We start from the raw sequence: 24,114 nt of genomic DNA on the forward strand, positions 1-24,114 counted from the left end.
GAATCGTACCATTTTTGTCCTTTTTGCATGCATTTTGAGGAGACGGGATTTTTCAGAGTGAGATCTTGCATTGGGATGCGTGAAGGAACGGTTTACGAGGCAGTCGGTCACGAGTTTGAGCTGATTTGAAGAAAGAATACTTGATCGAGCTGTTTTATCACTCGATCGAGTGGTTTCTATAGCATTGGATGGTCGATCGAGTAATATTTTACTCGATCAAGAAGCGCTGAAATTAGAGGTTACTCGATCGAGTAACAATTCTACTCGATCGAGTACATTATCCGGAGAAATGCTCGATCGAGTGGTTTCAGACTACTCGATCGAGTGGTTTTGGCTGTCGTGGGCTTTAATTAGCCCGTGAACGTGTTTTAGCTTATGGACTTAGTAGTTTTTCTATTTAAGCGCATACTAACTAGGTCATTAGCATATATCGATTCTATCCAAGTTTTATCTATCATTCATCTTTCACAGTAAAGACTGCGCTTCTCTTTTCCCTTCACTGTAACTTTGTTTTCGGGGTTATTTAGCTCGGATTTGTTTGTTCCTTACGCCGGATTCTTACGATTGAAATCTCTTTCTCCCTTTTAATATTAATCTTTCTTTTATTCATCTTAATTACTTGCTTTACTTCCTTTTTTATTCTACCCTAATTATTTTTTATGCAATTTAATTATTGTTTTATCATGTTGAATGTTGGTTTATTCTTTATTATTATTATTGACAGTGTTAATAGCATGAGTAGCTAATATGTTTCATGTTAGGATTAGGGAATCTACGGTAGAAATGTGACGATGTAGTGAATAGGTTAGATGAATTATTTGTGAGATTCTGTCCCCATAACAATATAACTGTATTTACCGACTTAGTTGAGTGCACGCTTCTGAGTCACCTTTTTAATCTGGTTAAATTTAATCCTGGATTGGAAGATTGGACTAAATAGACATGCTATGAACAGTAGACTACTCTGACGAGGACGGAAGTTAAGTTAGTGGGAGTCTAGGGTAGAAAGTGGACCGGAAGGACCTTTCCATATCCGTCTCGCAGTAATTTATCTAAGTTGTTTACAGTTGAGTCACTGGACTACCGTAGTGAACCCAAATCCTGACATGCCCCTTCTCTATTGATAGTTTATTTCTATTTTCTACCTTAATTGCTCTTTTCTTATTTCTCTTGCTTTAAAGCTTTTAGTTTAGTAAAACAAATTACAACCCCCCCCCCCTCCAGTTTGTGACCAAATAGACGGACCTTTATAGATATCTTGCCTCCCTGAGGAGATCGAGCTGACTTCCCTAGCTATATAGTTAGTTTAATTATCTATTTTTGATAGGTATACGACAGCCCTGTCAGGATACCATTCCCCCCGCGGTTTTTCCCACATTTTGGGTTTCCCGCGTCACCATTTTGCTTATGTCGTTTGTCTCTCATTCTTTTTCGTTTGCTTTTTCTTTCGTACTAGTTGTTTAATTTCGTCCTTGTTATGTTCCTACTACTGATCTACTCAAGTTCTGAATACCATATTTTAATTGAAATAGCCGCATTGACTCACAAATCTTTAGTCGGTAAAATCTGACCAAAACAATTTGGCGCCCACCGTGGGGCATTGTGGTTTAATCTTGGTTAAAATACTTCTTTTTCGTAATATCCTAACATCTCTATGGTTGGTCGTGTCAGGATCCAGTCAAAACATATCTGATCCAATGAGTACATTAGTGCAAACTCCAGTAGTAGGGGCGACGCCAGCGACCTCCGGTGTTCCAACTACGGCGATCCCTACCACCAGAGTGACTGCAGGCCAGGCTGAGCCCCAGGTATCAGCAAAGCCTCCTTACTCCCCCAAAATCCCAGATCTGGGAGCAGGGAAGGCTGGCAAATAACCAGTTATCAATCTTGTACACAAGCCTAATAGGGATGGGAGTCCATACCGCCCAGGATCACCAAGACACCTGACATGGGCGCGTTTTCTAGGAGCGTCACAACCGGATCCGGTACAGCAGTTGCTCCAAGGGATGACATCCTTGCAGCAGGCGGTGGTAGGGCTACAAAGGGACAACCAGTCCTTGCGGGAAAAGATAGATGCAGTGTCACTCCTGGGAACGACCCAGCAGATGGCAAGGTCAACACTCTGCCAGGGGAATGCCAGGGAGTACTCAGGGAGACTACTGCCGCAAAATCTAGTGACCAGGCTCGATATGGATATGATGCCACCAGGGGTAACCACACCACCCGAGCAAGTATATCCGGCAGGAACAGTGGCCACCCACGGTACAATCCAACCACCAGAGGTTCCACCACCACCAAGGATGCCGCAAACGTACCCTATGGTGCTCAATCTTGTGGGATTAGGAGCACTAACTCCAGATCCCATACCAACAACCAGCAGTACGCCAGTGGTACCAGGAAGCAATCCAGGGGAACAGTCAGTAAGAAACGCATACCCCGGGATATGCTCATATACGCCATATACTCTGGACAGCCAGTTCAGGCCTATTGTGAACTCCACATCACTACCTGGAAGCTACATGGTCCCTCCTTACATGTCAGGAGAAACACCAAATCCATATGGGGTCTACCCGGTACCCCACAACCAGGGTATGGGGTTAAGAAGCCATGTAGAACAACAGTTGCAGGATATCAGGTCCCTACTCAGCAAGGTTCCAGGGTTACCACGCCCCATGGAGGTCGCAACCCCATAGTGCTATGCGGATTCCCCCTATGTGGACAACATTGCCCTCGTTAGCATGCCAAAGGGGTTCACCATGCCAACAATGATGTTGTATGATGGAATAGAGGATCCGCTGGAGCACATCAACCAGTACAAACAAAAAATGATGGTGGTCGCAGCAACTGGGCCTGAAAAGGAGGCATGTATGTGCAAGGGATTCGGTTCCACCTTGTTAGGAGCCGCACTCTAGTGGTTCGTTAACCTTCCCAACAAGTCTATTTCCAGCTTCGCGGGGTTAGTAAACGTTTTTAATCAGCAGTTCGCCAACAGTCGCAAGCTATAAAAATTATCTAGTGATCTATACCAGATCGTCCAGAGGTTCGAGGAATCCACCAGGGATTATCTCGCTAGATTCAATGTGGAAAAAATATATATCCCTAGGTGCGACCCTACAACAGCAGTCAATGCCTTCAGAAGAGGACTCCATTGCGACTCTGATTTGTACAAGGATCTCACCAAGCACCCATGCGCCACCTTCGAGGAAGTCAAACAAATGGCAGAGGCTACTTATTGCCTAGAGGAGGATGAGGATAGAAGGGACCTGTACGGAACAGAGTCGTCCAGCAGAAAAATCATAACAGATAAGAAGAACGAAAGAGCCAAACCCTACATTAAGAACACGGTGAACAAAGTCTCAGGAGAAACATAGAGCACCGAGGCTCCACCTAAGCTCAGCGAGTATGGGTTCACCACTGGACTTGTTGGGGTATTGAAGGCAATCAGGGAACTAGGGCAGAGGGCCAGGTGGCCCAAGAAGCCTACCCCCATGGAGAACGACAGAAGAGATGCCAACAAAAGGTGTGAATACCACAACGATATTGGCCACAATACAGAAGATTGTGTAGTACTACAAAAGGAAGTAAAGCACCTCTAAAGTGCTGGATGCTTGGATCACCTGCTCCACAAGGGAGCAAAATCTGGAAAGGTCAATACTGTTGACCAGGCCCAACCATCCCTACCTCCACCTTACTCAAAGGTCGTGAGCGTCATCACAGGAGGATCGGAAATATGTGGTCTCACTTATTCAGCAGCAAAGCGCCATGCAACCGAGACCAAAAGAGATAAACCAGAGTTCTCCCTCAGGGTCAGCAGATAGGATCTACCAGCAATCTCATTTGACGGGGCAGACATACCCGATGAGGCAGAACACCACCATGACGCCTTGATCATTACCCTTTCCATAGGGAACTGCCTTGTTAAAAAGATATTGGTAGATACAGGAAGCTCTGTGAACCTCATAATGCTGGAAACCTTGATGAACATGGGGTTCAGCGAGAAAGACCTGGTACAGAAGGCAGTACCCTTGGTAGGCTTCAGCGGAGAAACTAAACAATCCCTTGGAGAAATAGTGATTCCTACCTTTGCAGGGGATATGAACAAACAGGTAAGGTACTTGGTCATTGATGGTCCGTCAACTTATAACGTGATACTTGGCAGGCCTTGGATCTATGAACTGAAAACGGTACCATCAACGTACCATCAGAGCCTGAAGTTCCCTACACCCTAGGGGTACAGGAGATACGGGGAGATCAAAGTATCGCTCGGGATTGCTACAAGAACGCTCTGAAACCCACTGCAGCTGGTCCAGCATAGCAATTATAGAAACTGTGCGTCCAGAGGGAGTATATCGCACCTCCCTAGGAGGAACTCGACGAAGTAGTCCTGGACCCATAGTTTCCAGCAAGAACAGTGCTGGTGGGAGCTGATTGTGCAGATAACATCCGTGAGCAGATAATCAAATTTCTACGTACTAACATGGATTTTTTTGCCTGGTCCCATAGCGACATGATTGGCATAGATACAAGTGTAATTACACACCGGTTAAATGTAGACCCCAGCTTTCCTCCAGTCCAGCAGAAAAGGCGGAAATTCGCTCCTGAAAGGGACGAGGTGATAAACCAGGAGGTGGACAACCTCCTGGCAGCAGGCAAAATCAGGGAATTTAACTACCCAGAATAGCTCTCCAATGTTGTGGTGGTACCGAAGAAGAACAACAAGTGGAGAGTATGTGTTGATTTCACAGATCTTAACAAAGCTTGCCCAAAAGACCCGTTCCCCGTGCCGTACATCGATTCCATGGTATAGGCAACAGCAGGGCATGAGCTACTTACCTTCCTTGAAGCCCGAAGTGGGTAAAACCAGATTAAAATGGACCCTAAGGATCAGGAGAAAACAGCCTTCAGATCTGACAGAGGCCTGTACTGCTACAACGTGATGCCTTTTTGCCTCAAAAATGCTGGTTCCACCTATCAGCGCCTGGTGAATAGAATGTTCAAGGAGGAGATAAGAAGAACAATGGAAGTCTACATTGACGATATGGTAGTCAAATCCAAGAAGGCAGGACAACACATGTCCCACCTGGAAAATACCTTCTCGATCCTCAGAAAATACCATATGAAGCTGAACCCCCTGAAATGCACTTTTGGAGTCTCCTCGGGGAAATTCTTGGGGTACTTGGTGATGCAAAGAGGGATAAAGGCCAGCACGGAGCAAATCAAAGCAGTCCTCTAGTTAGAATCTTCTCAGAAGCCAAAAGACGTACAGAGGCTCACAGGACGGGTAGCAGCCCTAAACCGGTTCATATCAAGGTCCTCAGACATGTGCCGACTGTTCTATGACATCTTGAGGAAGAGCAAGAAGTTTGAATGGACGTCGGAGCATGAAAAGGTGTTTAGGGAACTCAAGCAGTACCTAAGAACCCCTCCTCTTCTCTCCAAGCCAGAACAAGGAAAATCACTGTACTTGTATCTGTTAGTAACGGAGGCGGCTGTAAACGCTGTACTGGTACGAGAGCACGAGGGTACGCAGAAACCAGTATACTATATAAGCAAGTCTATGTTACCTACAATGACCAGGTACACATCTCTAGAAAAACCCGTTTTAGCACTTGTAACGGCTTCGTACAAATTGCGTCCCTATTTTGAGTCAGATACAATTTCAGTCGTGACCAACTACCCCCTAAGAACCATAATGAGGAAACCCGAACTGTCATAGAGAATGGTTAAGTGGTATGTCCACTTAAGTGGGTACGACCTAAAATTTGAACCCCGAACAGCCATAAAGTCCCAAGCCCTAGCTGACTTTGTGTCAGACTTGAGTCCTACCCTTCAAGAACAAACCGACAGTGAAATTTTGACCATAAGTGAGGCTAAAAGGGAGCAGGTATGGGAATTACATGTTGATGGGGCATCCAACACGAAGAGAGCAGGGGTAGGGCTGGTCCTGAAATCACCTCAGGGGGAACAGATCATACAGGCAGTACGGTGCGAGTTCAAAGCAACGAATAACGATGCTGAATACGAGGCCCTAATCTTAGGACTCCAATTAGCCTTAGAAATGCAAATCAACCACATCAAGGTGTATAGTGACTCCCAACTGATTGTCAACCACGTGAATAACGTGTATACGGCCAGGGATCCTAAAATGGTAGCCTACCTAGAAGTGGCGAAGGAGCTCAAACTCCGCTTTGCCTCCTTCCACATCCAGCAGATGCCAAGGGACCAGAATGTTGAAGAAGATGCTCTCGCCACCCTAAAAGCAGCCTTCACTCCAGGGGCAGTAAGTTCTATACCATTCATACATGTCATGAAACCTGCCGTACGCCAGAATGAACAGCAGAACGCCAGTAAGGTTGCAACCACCCAGTGGACATACGAAGCGGGGATACTGTGTACTACCACACCCCAGGAAGAAACTGATGATTGGCGCAAGCCTTACATTAGTTGGATACATGATGAGGTATTACCACCTGACTAGAAAGGCGCTAGGAGCTTCAAAATAAAATCCTCCAGATTCGTACTCATTGACGGTATCCTATATAGGAAGTCTTTGGCAGGACCCTATCTGAGGTGCTTGAGCATACATGAGGCACAGGCAGTGATGTGTGATATCTACGGTGGTGATTGTGGAAATCACACACGGGGTAGGAGCCTGTCCAACAAGACACTAAGACAGGGTTACTTTTGGCCTACCATGAGGAAGGATGCCATAGATTACGTCAAGAAATGCGAAGAGTGCCAAAGGCACGCTCCTGTCAGCCACCAGCTAGCAGAACATATGCATCCGATCATCTCGCCTTGGCCTTTTATGAAATGGGGAATGGACATTCTGGGACCATTACCCCGTGCTTCTGGAAACAGGACGTACTTGCTGGTAATGACGGACTACTTCTCTAAATGGATAGAGGCACAAGCTTTCCCTCGGATCCTGGAGAAGCATATGATATCTTTCATTAAGAGGAACATAGTCAGCAGATAAGGCATCCCTTCAGAAATCATATGTGACAACGGGTCACAATTCATATCCAACAGAACGGAAGACTGCTTCACCAGGTGGAACGTCAAGCTGTTTAAGTCTACTCCTAGGAATCCACAGTCCCAACAGTCAAGCAGAATCCAGCAACAAGATAGTCATGAACAACCTCAAAAGAAGGCTGGAGGATATAGGAGCCAACTGGGCAGATGAGCTCCCCTTCGTACTGTGGTCTGATAGAACCACCCCCAAAGTGGCAACAGGTAAAACACCATTCAGTCTGGTATATGGGGCCGAGGCAGTTATTCCCTCTGAGGTGCAAATGCCGACGCATCGATATTCCAATGCCACCAAAGAGAAGAACCAGGTAGAAATGGCCAGCAGCCTGGATACCATTGATGAGCTAAGAACTAGCGACCAAATCAGGATGGCAGCCTACAAACAGACAGTAGCCAGGAGTTACAACAAAAATGTAAGACTGAGAACACTGCAGGTAGGGGACCTGGTACCCAGGAAGGTATTCCCAAACACCAAGAATCAGAGTGCAGGTAAATTCGCCTATAACTGGGAAGGTCCCTACCGCATAGAAGGCATCATGGGTAATGGGGCATACAAATTGGAGACTATGGATGGGGAAGCTGTCCCTAGGTCCTGGAACATCATTCACCTTAAAAAGTATTATGTCTGAGGTTCCAGGTGCAGGACCCAGAAGTTCCACCTCTAGCAGGTATACCCCAGGACCCTTGAATCTCAGCATTCAGTACTCCAGAAACCTTAGAACATGAACTAACTTGCTAAAAGTCTCTTTGATTAAGCAACTATCGCTTGAAGGGGAACAACCCCATAACCCACTTGCTAGAGCCACAGTTCACTCTCTCATGAGGTACATACGTAAAGAACTAATCATTTTGCCCCGTACCACCTGCGTTGGTCTAACAGTAACATCTCTTTTGACAGCAGGAATAACTAAGTCACCAGGCAAGGTCTTTCGTTCAGTACGCACGTGCTAAGTCTCCTGAATTCAGCAGGTACTACTAAGGAAATGACAACTTACAACATATCTTTCAAATCCCTTGAGTCAAAACCCTTTTTTCTTATTTTTCCTTGGTATCAACTTCACAGGTGTCACAAGGAGCAAAATGTGGAAGCATCATACTTAGTATTTCAAAAGGCCAAAATAAAACTCTACCTCTTTTAATTTTTTGTAAAAATTCTGGGGAACGCACTTTGTGCTCCCAAAACTATTTTGTATTTATGAAATTGCTTCCATTTTTAAGTTTATCATTGTTTTTAGATTTAATGTGGATATGGTAAGTTGAATATTAAGGCAAGGTCCTAGTAGGCTAACTAATAAATAAGAACTAGCAGAATGTTCCTCCTACAGGAAGTATCCAATGTGCGCGTGGTCGAAACAGAGGGATTCGAGCATCCTGATGGACAAAAAAAATCCCTAAACCACCATAGACACCTCAACAAGTACGAAGCCGGCACACAAACAGAAAGAACAAAAGAATTGCTAGCAAAACAACAGAAGGAACAAAACGAAAATTCATAAACACCCCTCAGTAGGGGGAACTTGAAAAGCAAAGTATTTTTGCCCCTCCTACGAGGCAAAAACAAAAGTACTAAGAGGTGCCCAAAACTACCAGGCACCAAAGAGTTGGATTACAATGGGACACCACACAGGGTGCCCAACAAAACATCAAGATAAAAAATTAAAATTTAAATGCCTAAACCAGGCAACAGCAGCAGAATCTGGGGCGACATCAGCAGGAACATCCACAAGGATGTTAGGCTCCACAGTAGCCTCTCCTCCAGATGGACCTTCCCCTCGCTGGGCGACGAGGGCTTCCTCCCTGATCTCCTTAACTGACGCGACAGCTGGTTGTTCAGTCCTAGCACTGGTCTCTCCATCATCACCACCCAGCAAGTCGTTGATGAGGCTGAAGCCCGGCTTGACTGGATACGCAACATTAAACAGACGTTGCTCCTCAACAAGGTCCCAATTGGACTGCTCACCCGCCTCAAAATCCTTGATGCACTTGATCTTTGTTTCCTAGGCGGAAACCAATGAAGATTCCAAGAGCAGGTGCTTCAACAGCTCCACCTCCTTGTGAGCCACTTCCATACGCCCTTCTGCCACCCTCCTCTCAGCATCCAGCTATTTCTGGGCAGCTGGCTTCTCCTCAGTCACCTTCTTCTGGGCAGTCACCTTCTCCCCAGGTTGACATTGAGATTGTTCACCTCCCCCATCAATCTGGCAACCTCCCTGCGTAGGAACAGGCCGTCCTGTAAAACCTGCCAGAGGAATAGTCAGTAGCACGAACAAATTAGACCAGTAAAACGTAAAGGGAATTAAAAAAAGGTACCTGCAGGGCGCGCCCAGGAGCTTCGTCTAGCACAGAAGGGAGGGGAGTATTTCCCAGAGAATGGACAGCAGCCGGAAGCAGGAACTTTTCTATGTGAGGCCAGAGAGGTACCCCACCGGAGCCATACCCCTTGGGAAGGCGGATTACAGTGGAAGTATTGGGCAGGGGTGGCCTAGGAGCCACCACAGCCAGAGGAGCAACCTCAATAGGAACAGGCGTGCTGACCGGCTCCATTTCAGCAGGGAGCGATGGCCTCTTCCTGGGAGAAGGACCGGAGGAGGCAGAAGCAACCTACTTCCTCTTTCTATCCTGTAAGGAAAGAGAGGAAACGGGAGTATTCCCTAGTACAGGAACACAATTAGAACATAAACATAAAATGACCATATAGCAAGAACAAACACCCATGAAAAACAAAGCCTTACCAGACGACATTTAGAATTCGGCAGCTGGGGGTTCTTGCTTACTGGTGGAGGTACCAACTTCATCTTCCTCTTCCTATTCTTCCTCTTCCTCTTCCTCTTCCTCTTCCTCTTCTTCTCTCTCTCTTCTTCCTCCTCTTGCTCTTTTTCGCTAATGTCAAGAGGCACCGAGGCAGATGCACCAACAGGGGAAGAAAGTACACTAGGGTAAGAACGAGTTGCAACAGGGAGAGCAAATAAACGGCTAACCACACTATGATCTCTTGAGGGAACTGGCTGCTTCAAACCTGTAGCAGTACACCAGTAAGAACATTAAGGTAAAATAAAAACAACAGACACCCAGAAACTAAAACTACCTTTAGAGGCCCCCCCACTTTTCAAATAAGTACTCGGGGGTGGGGGTAAGACAGTCAATCTTAACAAAGATGAATTTTGTATTCCAGCCTTCATCCCTCACTTTGGGAGGAAGGATAACTCTAGGGTTGCTGCGGTCGCAAGACCTCAAGGTAATAAGACCGGCAACGAAGGGCCTGAAAGTATAGAGCAGGGCAAGGTCACCCAGACCAATCCCCAGATCGTGATCCTCAGCAAGGATATAAAACGAGACCAGAATGCGCCATGCATGAGGCGCAAGTTGGCAGATGGCCAACCTATAGTGGCGCAGGATCCTTTGCACCAAAGGAGGAAAGGGAAAAGACAAACCCTGGGTAAAAGGATACTCGTACAGGCACGCCTAGTAGGGATTATAGGCATCTGGCGCCTCCCCAGGCTGAGGAATGTGAATCACGACCTCCTGCCCAAGGCCAAACCTCTCTCTCACCTCCTCGAGGAGGGTGTTAGCAAAGTTGGAATCACACAGATAGTGGTCTGCAAGAATCCCAGAGGATCGGAAGGGAGAGAGAGCAGCAACAGATGGACTCCCACGGGGAGAAGGAGGAGGAACTATATGGTGGATAGACTTTTTGACCATAATTGCGGAGTTTAGAGACGAAAAAATTAAGTGAGAGAGTAAAAAGTTAGAAGTTTCCTGGTGGATAGGGAGATTTTATAGGAGAGGGAGATTAATAGGGTTTTAAGAAAAAGGTTAATAAAGATGTAAATAAGGGAAGTGGGAGGGGAGGGGTGTATTTATAACAAAAAGAGAGGGAGTTAAGGGAGGGAGTTAAGAGAGGGGGTTAGCCGAAGGGAGTTAAGGGAGGAAGTTAGGTTGGGGGGAATCGAGGGAAAGGAAACGTGTGGGAAGTGGGAAGTTATTGAGGGGAAATGATTGATTGGACCTCTAACGGTCAGACTCAGTGGATACGAACGCAAGTGGGCTGACGTCACGCTATGACATCACCACTACATGCAACATCCAGGAGGGAAGCAACTCCCAGCATCCATCGAGCAAGAACAGAACCCGGCAGTTGCTTGGGGGTAAGTTTATGGGTAAAAATACCCTCTCATTTTCTTCATGACGTGGCAACTCGCTATTGGGTAAGATAGTGGCACACGGATCAATGACAAGGAAGCAGACTGCTAGACACTAGAAAGAACAAGGGGGGATGAACCTGGACATTCAGGTAATGCGAAGGCCACGATTGAGCTAAATAACGAACAGCCAACAGCAACGTTGAAATGGTCAGCATCACCATTGCAGTTATCAGCAGGAGCTTTGACAAAGTCAGCAACCACTCCCTATTTCATAGGAAGTGGAGCGTATTGTTGAGCGAATATAGAGACATGTGCGACAACTCAAGGAAGGCTGTTTTGTGTGGATTTTACGCAAGGCGAAATCAGGTCAGGGTGATGTTGTGCAGGGTTAACTAGCTCTAATTAGATTTCTGGTCAGGTTGACAGGGTACGATTTAAGCTGTAAATAAGATAATAGAAATAACAAGACAAACAATTTTGTACGTGGAAAAACCTTAAATGGGAAAAAACCACGGGCACCAAGCCAGGAGAGGATTTCACTATATGATTTGAGAGAATATTCTAATGATAACAGATATGCTTGTAATTCTAAGTAATATGTGCTCTTCTTCCTGTGTACGAATGACGTCCCCCTTCTGATCTCTCAAGTGTTCTTTATATAGCTTTCCATCTTGAACGGCTGCATGATCAAGCATTGAAGGCTGAATATTCTCCATAATTGCTGGTAATAATTGCCAAATATATCCTTCTTAATTACCCTAATTACTGCATAATCTTTACACTTTTTTTTGGTGAAATGTGAGAAATATATTAATATGAAAAAATAATTACATTATGGTGATCATACAAAAGATATCATTCTAGAAGACGCATTTTAATCAGCCAATCTCGTTCTGCTAGAGTCATCACTGTTTTTTCCCGGGTTCGAACTCTTGACCTCATATTCTCCAATATAGCACCTGCCACCCTTTCAGGCCTAAGCAGAGTCATCTCATTCCTGCTTCTATTTCTCTGCTGCCATACCTGATACATCAGGCTCATCACTATGGCATTTTGCACTCCCTTCTGAAGCCCCGTGCCTGTTCTGCAACTGCACCATTCAACCAAGTCCCTGACAGGGAATGTCCAGTCGTGTTCTGTTCAGCTCAAAGACCACTCTTCTACTATAAGGACACTCACAAAACAAGTGCTCAATTGTTTCAGAAGCTATGCCACACAGGTAGCATTTATCTTCAATGATCACTCCAAACCTGACTAGTCTCTCAACTGTATTCAGGGCTTTATGAGCAATCATCCATCCCAAGAATTGATGCTTGGGAATTGTCCACCCATTCCAAACTGCCTTATCCCATTGAATTCTTGGCCTTGTTCCTCTGAACATCATAGCAACCAAGAAAGCGAGTACCCTCCTGGTTGAACACTCCACTCCCCATTAACATAACCATTCCTCATTTCTTCCTTAACCTTGCATATTCTCCTCCAAACCCAACTTGAGTTCGAACTAGTCTTGTATTCCATCCACTCCTGACCCTTAAGATAGTTACTTTGCACCCAGTTAACCCAGATAGAGTCCCTTTGTGTAGCAACCAGTCCACCGTCTTCCTACCATTGCCTTATTCCAAGATTCCTGGTCTTTAATCCCCAAACCACCTTCATCTTTAGGTCTACAAATAGTGTCCCATCCCACAAGAGGAGCCCTCCCTGTAATCTGTTGAGTTATCCCAAAGGAAGTTCCTACAAACCGCTTCAATCCTTTTGATGATTCCTTTGGGGAGAACAAACATAGATGCCCAAAGAAGAATGAAGAGAATTAAGCACACTCTTGACTATGACTAACCTTCCTGCATAAGAGAATTTTCTTGCCCCATACCCATGTATCCTCGCACAAATTTTATCCACAAGACACTCACAATCTTGCTTCCTGAGTCTTGTAGTCTGGATTGGCATACCAAGGTATTTAAAAGGATGCTCCCTTCATGAATCCTCGATATCCGCAATATCTCGATTTAAGCTGCTCAGGTACATTCCTGAAGTAGGCATTAGATTTTGAGGCACTAACTTGCAGTCCAGAAGCATTAGAAAAGGTAGAAAAGGACTGTAACAACAACATCATAGAAGTGGCATCCCCTTTACTGAAGAGCATGACATCATCAGCAAACATAAGACTAGTGAGTCTTTGTTTCTTGCACATAGGATGGTAGTGAAAATCAGGCTTTGATGAAGCATACTGCAAGGAACGAGTTAGGTACTCCATACACAGTGTGAAAATCAAGGGGGAGAGAGGATCCCCCTGTCTCAAGCCTCTCTTCCCCTGGAAGTAGCCAAACATTTCTCCATTTATAGAGAGGGAGAAGGTAGTTGTAGTAATGCATTAAAGAATCATTGCTTTAAAATCAGATGGGAAATGAAGCTCCTCCAAAAGATTCTCAACAAAGCACCACTCTACAGTATCATATGCCTTCTGCAAGTCTATTTTGAACATACATCTTGCTGAAGCATGAGTCCTTTCATATAGCCTGATCAAATCTTGGCAGATTAAGATGTTCTCTTGAATGCTTCTTTGCTGAATAAAAGCTCCCTGGTTCTGTCCTACAATGTGAGGTAACACTTCAGCTAGTCTGGAACAAAGCAGCTTTGATATAACCTTGTATACAACATTACAACAAGCAATTGGTCTGAATTGGAGCACACTCTTTGGCCTGTCACACTTAGGAATAAGTGTAACATTCGTGGAGTTAAACTGCTTGAGAAGTTGCCTGCTTTGGAAAAAATCTTGAACTACTCTTATAACATCCCCTCCTATCTCCCCCCAAGCATCTTTGAAAAACTTACTCGTGTAACCATCTGGCCATGGTGATTTTATATCAGGAATACTAAATAGGGCTTCTTTAATCTCCTCCCCAGTTACAGGTTTCCTTAGGATATGCCAGTGATCAGCAGTACAAACAGATCCTTGAGCAATGATTCTCCTATGGATCTTCTTAGTCTCTTTACTTGATCCAAGTAGAAGTTGATAGTAATCAATAAAAGCCTTCTGAATTTGCTCCTGAGTATCACACACCTTGCCATTAATGTCCTCAATCATAGTAACCTTGTTCATATTCCTTCTCCTTTTCAGCAGACCATGAAAGTATGAAGTATTTGCATCCCCATCCTTTATCCATTTATGCTTAGACTTTTGAGCAATAAAACTTTCCCTGGCCTTAGCTAGCTCCTGCAGATGAAGAGAGGCTTCATATTCTTTGTGATCTTTTGCACATTAGTAGGATCCTGTTAATCCCTTCCCGCAACCCCTCCACCTTTTTCGTAGTATAGTAGCTGCATTTTCAATATCATGAAACACTCTTTATTCAAGCTCCTTAAGAACAGACTTTCATACCTTTCAAATTTTTGCCGGTCTAAACATGGGTGTACCAGTGAAACCAGCATCCCAATTCTCCCTCACCAAAGGAATGAACTTCTCTGAACCACCCCACATGTTGTAATATTTGAAATTCCTTTTACCCTGACTGTGATTAGTGCTCTTTAATAGGCATGGCTTGTGATCCATCAAACCCTCAGGCAAAAAGTGAGCATATATATCAGAAAAGGAGTTACACCAGTCTTGATTGACCAAGAACCTATCATTTCTACTATATATACGTTCCTCAGGCTTCTGCTTATTGTTCCAGGTAAATAAGGCTCCTACTGCAGCAACATCCACCACCCCACAATCTGCAATACCATAATCTTTACACTTAAAGCTGCGTATTTATTTCCTTTAATACACGCAGATTTGGTCAAATATTGTCCTGATATTTAGACCGTTGTCCTCTCCATGGCCTGGCGCCTAACTTCATGTGCCCTGAGAGCTTGGCACCCTGAGAGCCTGGCGGTCGGAGTTTAGGTGAAATCTTGATCGGGGTGGTCATGGATTTCGTGCCTAACAATTGCCCCTTATCTCCTTATTGGTAGTGCCAGGATGAAAAAATGAGGAGATAACTTCAATTTTGATAAGATCACCCAACGGTTAATTTTCCCTGATCAGTTTCCCGTAACGGCTCTTTTTACTACAACTGATGACGCGTGGATATTTACTGCAACTTGTCTTAATGATTTTGCGGCTGAAACCTTAATCTTCTTTGCTATAAATACTTGGGTGCTTCATTAATTTGAACTCATCAACATAATTTCTTCGTCTTCTTTTTCTTAACTTTCTTTTTCTTCAGTTATCTTAATTCTCAACTTCCCAAATCTCTAATCAATCTTCCATAATTCTTCAAACAATGGCTGCAAAGAAAAAAATCTACCAGGCGGCGGTTCTCGCAACTCCTCCTCCTCAAAATCCCCGAGGAAGTTTCCTCCGAAACTTTGCTCGCCTCTTCACGCTCCTTCTCCCACAAGATAAATAAACGAGTGATCCTCCATTGGAGATGATCTCAATATCTCATGGTGCTTTTCAATTTAAGCCCACGAAGGCTTTAAATGAAGTTCGTCTCCGCAAACCGTTTGAAGCCCGAGTTTGAAAAAATTTTGAAGGATAAGGGAATCATCCTCGCCGACGCCAAGTCGGATCCTCGAGGATTCTCCCATTAGGGCTGACTGGGCTTGTCCTGGTTGGTTCTATATTCATGATTGGGCTTTCAGGGCAGGCTGTAAGCTTCCTTTCTCTCCTCTTATGGTTCAGGTTATTAAGAAAATTGGTGTCCCTTCTTATCAATTAATGCCGATGGTGTGGAAAGTTGTATGTTCTATTGAGAATCTCTGTAAAAAACACAATGTCTCTTTTTCTCTTGATGATTTGAAGACCTGTTATGCTATTAAAACAAACAGTCCTGGCCGCATAATTTTTAAGGGTCGTCAACTATTCCCCTTCGAGCAATTTAGACAAAGTGGCCATGATATAAGGGCGGGTCTGGCTATATGTTTGTCGGGACCACCTGTGGGTCCCGACCGGGCGTATTTGAATCATGAGGCTTGTGTGGCTGGTGAGTCCTTTGATTTCTTTCTTTAACCTGCATGTTTTTCTTGTTAGTGAAAAAATGAAATGAAAATAATAAGTCATACCTCTTATGTGTGCGAGTTGATGACCAGGTTATCAAACTAAGTACCCTACTCCCAATGTCTCTCGCTTTCCTTGCTATTCCTCCTTTAGAGAGGTCTTGGCCTCTTTGTTGTGGGGTTGGTCACCTTCCTCATTGTTTGAAGGCCGACGGTGCTCCCGTGGTCGCTAAAGCGTCGGGGGCTTTGGTGCAGCACTTCAGCGATTAGTCTTTTTTGATCGTCCTTTGTTTCTACCTGGACTTCGATAATACTTGGTTTATATTCTTGATATAGCATTTCGTGTTGCGACTACCAGGTCGTCTATTCGTCTTGCCAAGTTTGGTATGGTGACCTCTCGGCCAGGGTGGCTAAGATTAAGGAGGAAGGTCCTCGGGGGAGGGGATCTGAACTTGTCATTGACTTGACCGAGCAAATCCGATTTCGCCAAGGTCACTATCGCACTCTTTGTCCCTGTTTGGAACATGTTCAGCAGCCCAAAAAAGGAAAATTGAAGATGTTGATATTTCTGCCCCGGTTAGGGAGGTGAGAACCAGGGTGGAAAATATGGAGGCTGCTAGGGTGAAGATCAGGGACTATGCGGCTTCTAAATCGGATGTCATGCTCACCCTTGACCCTGTTGAGATCGCTACTCGTTGATTTGCTTCATCGATCATTGATCACCTCTTGGCTGGTGCCCTGGCTGCTGTAAGGGAGGTATGTTGGAATCGTTTCCATGTGTTTTGTTTTTGGTAGTTTTCTATTATTGGTATAAGTTACTCATACTTTTCTTGTCTTTGGTCAGGGTGTCGCGACCTGTCTCCATAATGCCTATCAGGCTACTTCTTTAGTAGCCAGGATTGATCTGATGAAATCAGATTATGATAAGTTGAAGTCTGAGCTGGAATTTGCAAGGGCTGACTTGGCTGCCAAGACTGCTGATTTGACAAGAGTGCAGCCGAGAGGGATGCTGCTAAGACTGAGGCAGCTTCAAGCATGCGGCTGTTGCAGGAGGCCCTGGATAGGAATGAAGAGCTTACCCAGGAGAGGGATGACTTGGAGTTCAAGTTAGATGATGCCTCCCTCTATTTCTACATTAAGGGAAGGGCGGCTGCCATGTCGGAGCCTGTCGAGGCCAGGGTAAAATGGGACCCTGTAGCTGAGATGGCTTTTGCTGCTTCGAAGTATCCTGACCTGCATAACTTGGAGAATGAACAGGAGGTCGACTCTCCAGGGGAGCAGGACATTGAGGCTGAGCCGGCTAAGAGTGGGGAGCAGGTTGCTGATGCTGCTGCTTCTGAGGAGAAGCAGTAATATTTAATAATTTTCAGTTGGTATTTTCGCCCATCCAGGGAGGATGTCCCTCGACAAACATTATTTTGGTTTTCCTGTTTTGAGTCAGGGGGGCTCTCCCTGACCTTTATGAATATTTCGGTACCTTTGCCCCAGGGGGTAAGGGTTTATATAGACATGATGGCCTTCTTTTGGCTGATTTCATTTTTTGTCTTTGCTTGATTTGTGAGTTTCATCCTGTTGGACCTTTCAAATATTTTGTTTGCATGATTTTGGCTAAATAACCTGCACATTTTTGTTTCAATTTTTTGTCACAAGTATTTCAACCAAGTATAGTTTTTTGCTATAATGGTTGAAAGGGTGGGAAATCCGGCCTGTCAGGAGGGCTTATGCCCCCTGCCTGGCTGGAGGGCTTGGTATTCGGCCTGTCGAGAGGGCATTTTAGACTGATGGTCGGGATAAAACACCCTTGCACCGTCTTTCTGCGTCAAGCCGGTTGTTATCCGTGGCAGTAAACCTAGTCAGGTCAGGCAATTATTTCATGCCACGATTGGTCCGACTTTTTACTGTATCCGGTGATGGTTACCAACTCGTTAGGCACAGTTAAGTGAAAAATTTTTGTTTCAGGAATATATAGTAGAGTAGCCCTCAATCCTGAATATTTATGCGCATAATCTTTTATCATGTATAATTGTTCAGGATTCAAAAGGTAAATAGATGGGTTAGTTGAACAGGTATAAAATACAGACAAGTCATATAAAGCATGTAGTTCATCACATAGCACATCAGGTTGAGTAGTGATTGAATTTGTACCTGACTGTAGCCTGATCTGATCTTTACATATGGAATAGTTTTAAATGAGTAACATTCCAGGATCTTGGGATCATTTCCCCTTCTAGTGTTTGGAGCCTGTATGCTCCTTGTCCAATAATTGAATCAATTAAGTAAGGGCCTTCCCATGTGGGAGCTAGCTTGCCTGCTGATTTTTCCTTTTTATTTGGAAATACTTTGCGTAGGACAAGGTCTCCTTCTTTGAAGACCCTGACCCTGACGTTTTTATTGTAAGTCCGGCAAATCGCTTGTTGATATGATGCATCCCGATTTTGGCGGCGTCTCTTAGTTCTTCCGTTAGGACTAAGTTATCTTGCATCAGTCTTTGTTTGTTTCAACGTTGTTCAGCCGGATCCGGATGTTGACACTCGTTTCTGCGGGGATGACAGCCGCGACCATACACCAGGGAGTAAGGTGTTTGGCTGTCGTAGATTTTGGAGTTGTCTGTCGCCCATAGTACTAATGGAAGTTCTTGACCCTATCTCGCCTCGTCTTCTTTTTGACTTCTTTTTTAGGCGACTTATGACTACCTTGTTGCTTGACTCTGCCTGGCCATTAGCTTTTGGGTATACGGGGGGTTGATGTTACCAGGTTGATGTTCCATTCTTGGCGAATGCTTGGGTCCTTTACCCACGAGGTGAGTTCCATTGTCACATACTATTTCGATGGGACTCCATATCTCGCAAATAATGTTTGTCCTGATGAAGGATATTACTTCTTTTTCGGTTACTTGCCTGTAAGAGTCAGCCTCGATCCACTTTGAGAAGTAATCAGTCATGGCTAACATGAAGACTTTTTGCCCTGGAGCTACAGGCAGTTTTCCCACAATGTCCATGCCCCACTTTATAAATGGCCAGGGCGCGGAAATTGAATGAAGGAGTTCAGATGGCTGATGTATGATTGGTGCATGGATTTGCAAGCTTCGCATTTGAAGAGTATTCTAGGCGATCGACCCTCGGCGTAGGCCGATGTAGCTTTGTCCGAGAATTTTGCTTGCCAGGCTCTTTCCTCCTTTATGATTGCCACAGTGTCCATCATATATTTCTTGAAGTACTAGCTTGGCTTCGTCAGGCTCCAAGCATCTCAGGTAGGGTCCAGCCTGCGATCTCTTGAACAAGGTATTATTGATGATAGCATAAGATGAAGCTCTAATTCTAAAGGCCCTTGCCTCATGTCTTCCCTGAGGTAGTATTCCTCGGAGAAACCAATCATAATAAGGTTTAGTCCAAGAGTTCTTGTCCGATTGTGAGGGTTGACTGTTCGGGTTTGCTGATAGTCGGTTCTAATAAGTGTACAATTGGTATTTTATCAAAAATAGCGGGGGTAAGTTTGAACCTAGGCTGGCCAGAGCGTCAGCCTGGGTATTCAGGTCTCTAGGTATTTGATTGATATCAAATGAAGGAAATTTAGCGGTAAGGTATTTTGCATGTTCTAAATACGAAATCATTTTTGCATCCTTAGCCGTATAAATTCCCTTTATTTGATTGGCAATTAAGAGTGAATCAGTTTTTACCTTTAGGTTTTGAACACCGAGGTCTAGACATACCTTTAAGCCTGCTATCAGGGCTTCATATTCTGCTTCGTTGTTGGTAGCTTTGAACTCACAGCTTACAGCCTGAGCTATTACATCTCCCTGGGGTGATTTAATTAAGTACTAATCCTAACCCTGTCCCCTTGGCATTGGATGCCCCATCTATGAACAAGGTCCATTCTTGTTCTAGGGTTTTATTCTCTAGTTGATTGACCTCTTTTATTAGGTCTGGTTCTAGGTTAGGGCTGAAGTCAGCCACAAAGTCTGCTAGGGCCTGCGATTTGATCGCTGCCCTGGGTTCAAAGGAGATGTCATATGTACTAATCTGTACTGACCATTTGGCCATCCTGCCTGAAAGTTCAGGCTTACGTAGGACAGACTTTATGGGTAAGTTGGTCCTGACTATAATTGGGTGACTTTCAAAATAAGGTCTCAGCTTGGTACACGACATTATCAATGCTAAAACATATTTTTCAAGTAGTCCATACCTCAACTCAGCATCTAGCAGGCTTTTACTTATATAGTAGACTGGATGTTGCTACCCGTCCTGTTCTTTTACTAGGACTACACTTATTGCTGTGTTGGTGACGGATAGGTATACTGACAAAGGTTCTCCTTTTTCTGGTTTAGCCAGTAAGGGTGGAGATGATAAATAGGATTTTAGATCCTGGAAAGCTGCCTCATGCTCGTCCGTCCACTGGAATTGTTTATTTTTCCTGAGTAAGTTATAGAATGTCTTGCATCTTTCAGAAGATCTTGATATAAAGCGGTTCAGGGCAGCTACCCGACCTGTCAATTTAAGGATATCCATGACAGACTTGGGTGACTGTAGTTCCAGGATGGCCTTTATCTGTTCAGGGCTTGCATCTATGCCTCTTTTTGTGACCATATATCCAAGAAATTTGCCTGCAGAGACCCCAAAGTGGCATTTTGCAGGGTTCAGCTTCATGTTATATTTTTGTAATATCTCAAATGCTACTTTTAGGTGCTTCACAAGATCTTCTGCATTCTTGGATTTCACCACGATGTCATCTATGTATACTTCCATGATGTCACCTATCTGGTCTTTAAACATCATGTTGACCGGTATTTGATACGTTGCCCCTGCATTCTTCAGCCGAAAGGCATGGCGGTAACAAAGATATCCCTCGGTCTGTAATGAATGCAGTACTCTCCTGGCCAGCAGGGTGCATCTTTATTTGATTGAATCCGCTGGAAGCATCCATGAATGTTAGCATCTCGTGGCCTGCTATTGCGTCTACCATGGCATCAATATGAGGCAGGGGAACGGATCTTTAGGACAGGCTTTGTTCAGGTCAGTGTAGTCTACGCAGACTCTCCACTTTCCATTCTTTTTCTGCACAACAACTACATTAGCCAGCCACTCAGGGTACATTACTTCCCCATATCCAGGAGTTTTTCTACTTCTTCATTTATTATGGTATTTCTTTCAGCTGCAAATTTGCGCCTTTTATGTTGCACAGGCTTAAAAGATGTGTCAACATTGAGCTTATGAGTAATAATATCAGCGCTAATTCCAGTCATATCAAAATGTGACCAAGCAAACCAAGATGATTTATTTTTGAGAAATTTTACAGTTCGCCCCGACACTATCGGTGCGTCGGATCCTATTAAAACATACATGTCGGGTACTCGGGGTCTAGAATTACCGATCTGTTTCCATTCGGGAGGTGCTACATACGTGCTCCCGATGTGGCATCGTAATTGCTATGCCAGGGACTTACCCGCCTTGGAAGGCTTCAAGGCTGCTTTGTGTAGCATTCTGGGCTGTCTTGTGATCCCCTTTGATTGTGGCTATGCCCTGAGTCTCGTTGGTATCTTGATGATGGTGATAGGTTGAAGCTACGACCTTGACGTTGTGAATCCGTGGTCCGCCTGAGGATGGCCTTGTAGGATGACAAGCAATCAAGGACCCCAAACTTTTCGTAGGATGAGACTCCTTCCACATAGGTTGGGAGGTGGATCTCTCCTAGAGTGTTCCTGGTTTCTCCACTGAACCCTACTAGAACGCTGGATTTTTTGGTGATTTGATCCTCGTTTATCTTCATGGCTTTTAGTACGTCAAGCATGATCAGGTTTACTGAGCTGCCTCCATCTACCAGGATTCTTCATACTGTGGTTGTTCCAATCTGCATAGAGATGACCAGGCCATCGTGATGAACATCAGGGATGCCCACTAGGTCGCAATCATTGAAAGTGATTGTTGAACCGGATCCGCCTTGCAGGGTGACACGGTCCTTGGTGTCCTGGCTATCTTTTTTGCCGCTGAGCTTGTCAGGCCACAAATTTCGAACCGCCGATATGAATTTTACTTCATAGAGTGGTGGTGGTGGAGGGAGGTGCGATCCGCTTGTGCTCCGATTTTCTTTATCCTGGTTTGCATTCTGCCTTTTGACTTGATCGGGTCTTTTAAGTATCCTGATTTCAGCAGTAGGCCACTTCCTTCCTCGAGTGAAACAATCATCCGTGGTGTGTCCAATATCCATGTGAAATTCGCACCATTTTGAATTGTCTCTTCTGGGATTTGGATTTTCTACCTTCCTGGGCCATCTAACAGCTGTCCCCATGTTGTCAAGCCTCTGGATCAATCCTGCAGTGTCAACACAAAAGTTATGTTCGGAGATAGGTGGATAAACCTTAACCTTACCTTGATATTCGTGAGTCAGGTTGACTTCTGATTGATCTGGCCTGGAATATGGAGTAGGTCTATAATTGTTCCCTCTGTTGCTTTTCCTATTGCTTTTTTCATGATCCCTTGGTCCACTGGGTGATCCAAGCTTGTAGCTTTTATCTTCTTCCAGCCTGATGAAGGCAAGGGTCTTGGCCTGAACATCTTCGAAGGTGTGGCAGGGATACTTAGTGAGTTCATTGTATAAGTCACTATGTGGTAGTAACCCCTGTCTAAATGCCTCCATTGCTGTTCCAACGTCACACCTGGGTATAGATACTTTTTCTTTGTTGAACCTTGCAAGGAATGTCTTAAGTGTTTCATCAGGCTTCTGTGTAACTCGGTAAAGGTCACTGGATCGTTTCTCCAACTCCCTGCTATTTGCGAACTACTGGTTGAAACTCTTGATCAGGTTGGCAAAGGAATGGATACTGCCAGTAGGCAGGTTGATGTACCATTGCAGGGCAGGGCCAGTCAAGGTCGTCCCAAATCCCTTACACATGCAAACTTGTGCAGATTACCGGGAATGGATGCAGCCAACATTTTCTGCTTGTAAAGAGCCACGTGATTTTCTGGATCCGTGGTTCCATCATAGACCCTCATGGATGGAATTGTGAACTTCTTTGGTAGGTCTACTTTGGCTATTTCGTCTATGAAGGGTGAATTAACATAGCTGTCAGGGGCAGCTTCTTCCATACTGGCAGGTACTCCTGGTATCTTGTTAAGTTTTTCATTGAGTTTCTTGATCTCCTGAACTACTGCCATCATGATAGCTGCTGCAGATTCATCAGGTTTATCATCATTTTTCGGCTCTTCATCACCATCTACGTTAGTGATTTTAGGAGTATTTGGGCTCCCAAAACTGGAAAAATCAATGTTTTTGATAATTGATGAAAATGGGGTTCCTGGTTGGAATCTAGAGCCTGCCCCTTGGGTTTTTCCAGTTTTTGTTTCAGGGCTGACTCAGATTCTTTCAATTGTAGGATCTCTGCTTCAGTTTGGGCCACTTTTTCTTTCAGGCTTTCCAACTCAGCGATTTTTTGGAGAGCTGCATTCAATTGATCTTCAACGGTGGGTTGGGCCATTTTTGTAGGTTTTTAAGTTTTTGTAAGATGAGAAAAAAGGGTTTAAAGAGATAGATGCCCCACGGTGGGCGCCAATTGTTTTGTGTGGATTTCTTAAGGCGAAATCAGTCGTGGTGATGTTGTGCGGGGTTAACTAGCTCTAATTAGATTTCTGGTGAGGTTGACAGGGTACGATTTAAGCTGTAAATAAGATAATAGAAATAACAAGACAAACAATTTTGTACATGGAAAACCCTTAAATGGGAAAAAACCACGAGCACCAAGCCAGGAGAGGATTTCACTATATGATTTGAGAGAATATTCTAATGATAACATATATGCTTGTAATTCTAAGTAATATGTGCTCTTCTTCCTGTGTACGAATGACGCCCCCCTTCAGATCTCTCAAGTGTTCTTTATATAGCTTCCCATCTTGAACGGCTGCATGATCAAGCATTGAAGGCTGAATATTCTCCATAATTGCTGGTAATAATTGCTAAATATATCCTTCTT

At 44.5% G+C, this 24,114-nt stretch overlaps 2 protein-coding genes across 2 annotated transcripts; both read left to right on the forward strand.

Annotated features, from left to right (window-relative positions):
• Window positions 1–5,320: 5,320 nt before the first annotated feature.
• LOC141630353 (uncharacterized) lies at window positions 5,321–6,478 on the forward strand. Its single transcript, XM_074443185.1, has 2 exons — window positions 5,321–5,577; window positions 5,746–6,478. Exons 1-2 carry the CDS (start codon window positions 5,321–5,323, stop codon window positions 6,476–6,478), a joined length of 990 nt encoding a protein of 329 aa, XP_074299286.1.
• Window positions 6,479–6,726: 248 nt separating this feature from the next.
• LOC141630354 (uncharacterized) lies at window positions 6,727–7,661 on the forward strand. Its single transcript, XM_074443186.1, has 2 exons — window positions 6,727–6,874; window positions 7,033–7,661. The coding sequence occupies exons 1-2, from the start codon at window positions 6,727–6,729 to the stop codon at window positions 7,659–7,661; spliced, it is 777 nt and encodes a 258-aa protein (XP_074299287.1).
• Window positions 7,662–24,114: the final 16,453 nt, after the last annotated feature.

This window comes from Silene latifolia, chromosome Y (assembly GCF_048544455.1).
Source record: "Silene latifolia isolate original U9 population chromosome Y, ASM4854445v1, whole genome shotgun sequence".
In the NCBI taxonomy this organism is placed as follows: domain Eukaryota; kingdom Viridiplantae; phylum Streptophyta; class Magnoliopsida; order Caryophyllales; family Caryophyllaceae; genus Silene; species Silene latifolia.

What these genes read in the sequence shown, in the direction of transcription:
- LOC141630354 (XM_074443186.1), top strand. Translation starts at nt 6,727, where the DNA reads ATGCGAAGAGTGCCAAAGGCACGCTCCTGTCAGCCACCAGCTAGCAGA. An exon ending in GAAACAGGACGTACTTGCTG is followed by an intron (nt 6,875 to 7,032) that starts GTAATGACGGAC and finishes CATATCCAACAG; the next exon opens with AACGGAAGACTGCTTCACCA.
- LOC141630353 (XM_074443185.1), top strand. Translation starts at nt 5,321, where the DNA reads ATGTGCCGACTGTTCTATGACATCTTGAGGAAGAGCAAGAAGTTTGAA. An exon ending in ATGTTACCTACAATGACCAG is followed by an intron (nt 5,578 to 5,745) that starts GTACACATCTCT and finishes TGTCCACTTAAG; the next exon opens with TGGGTACGACCTAAAATTTG.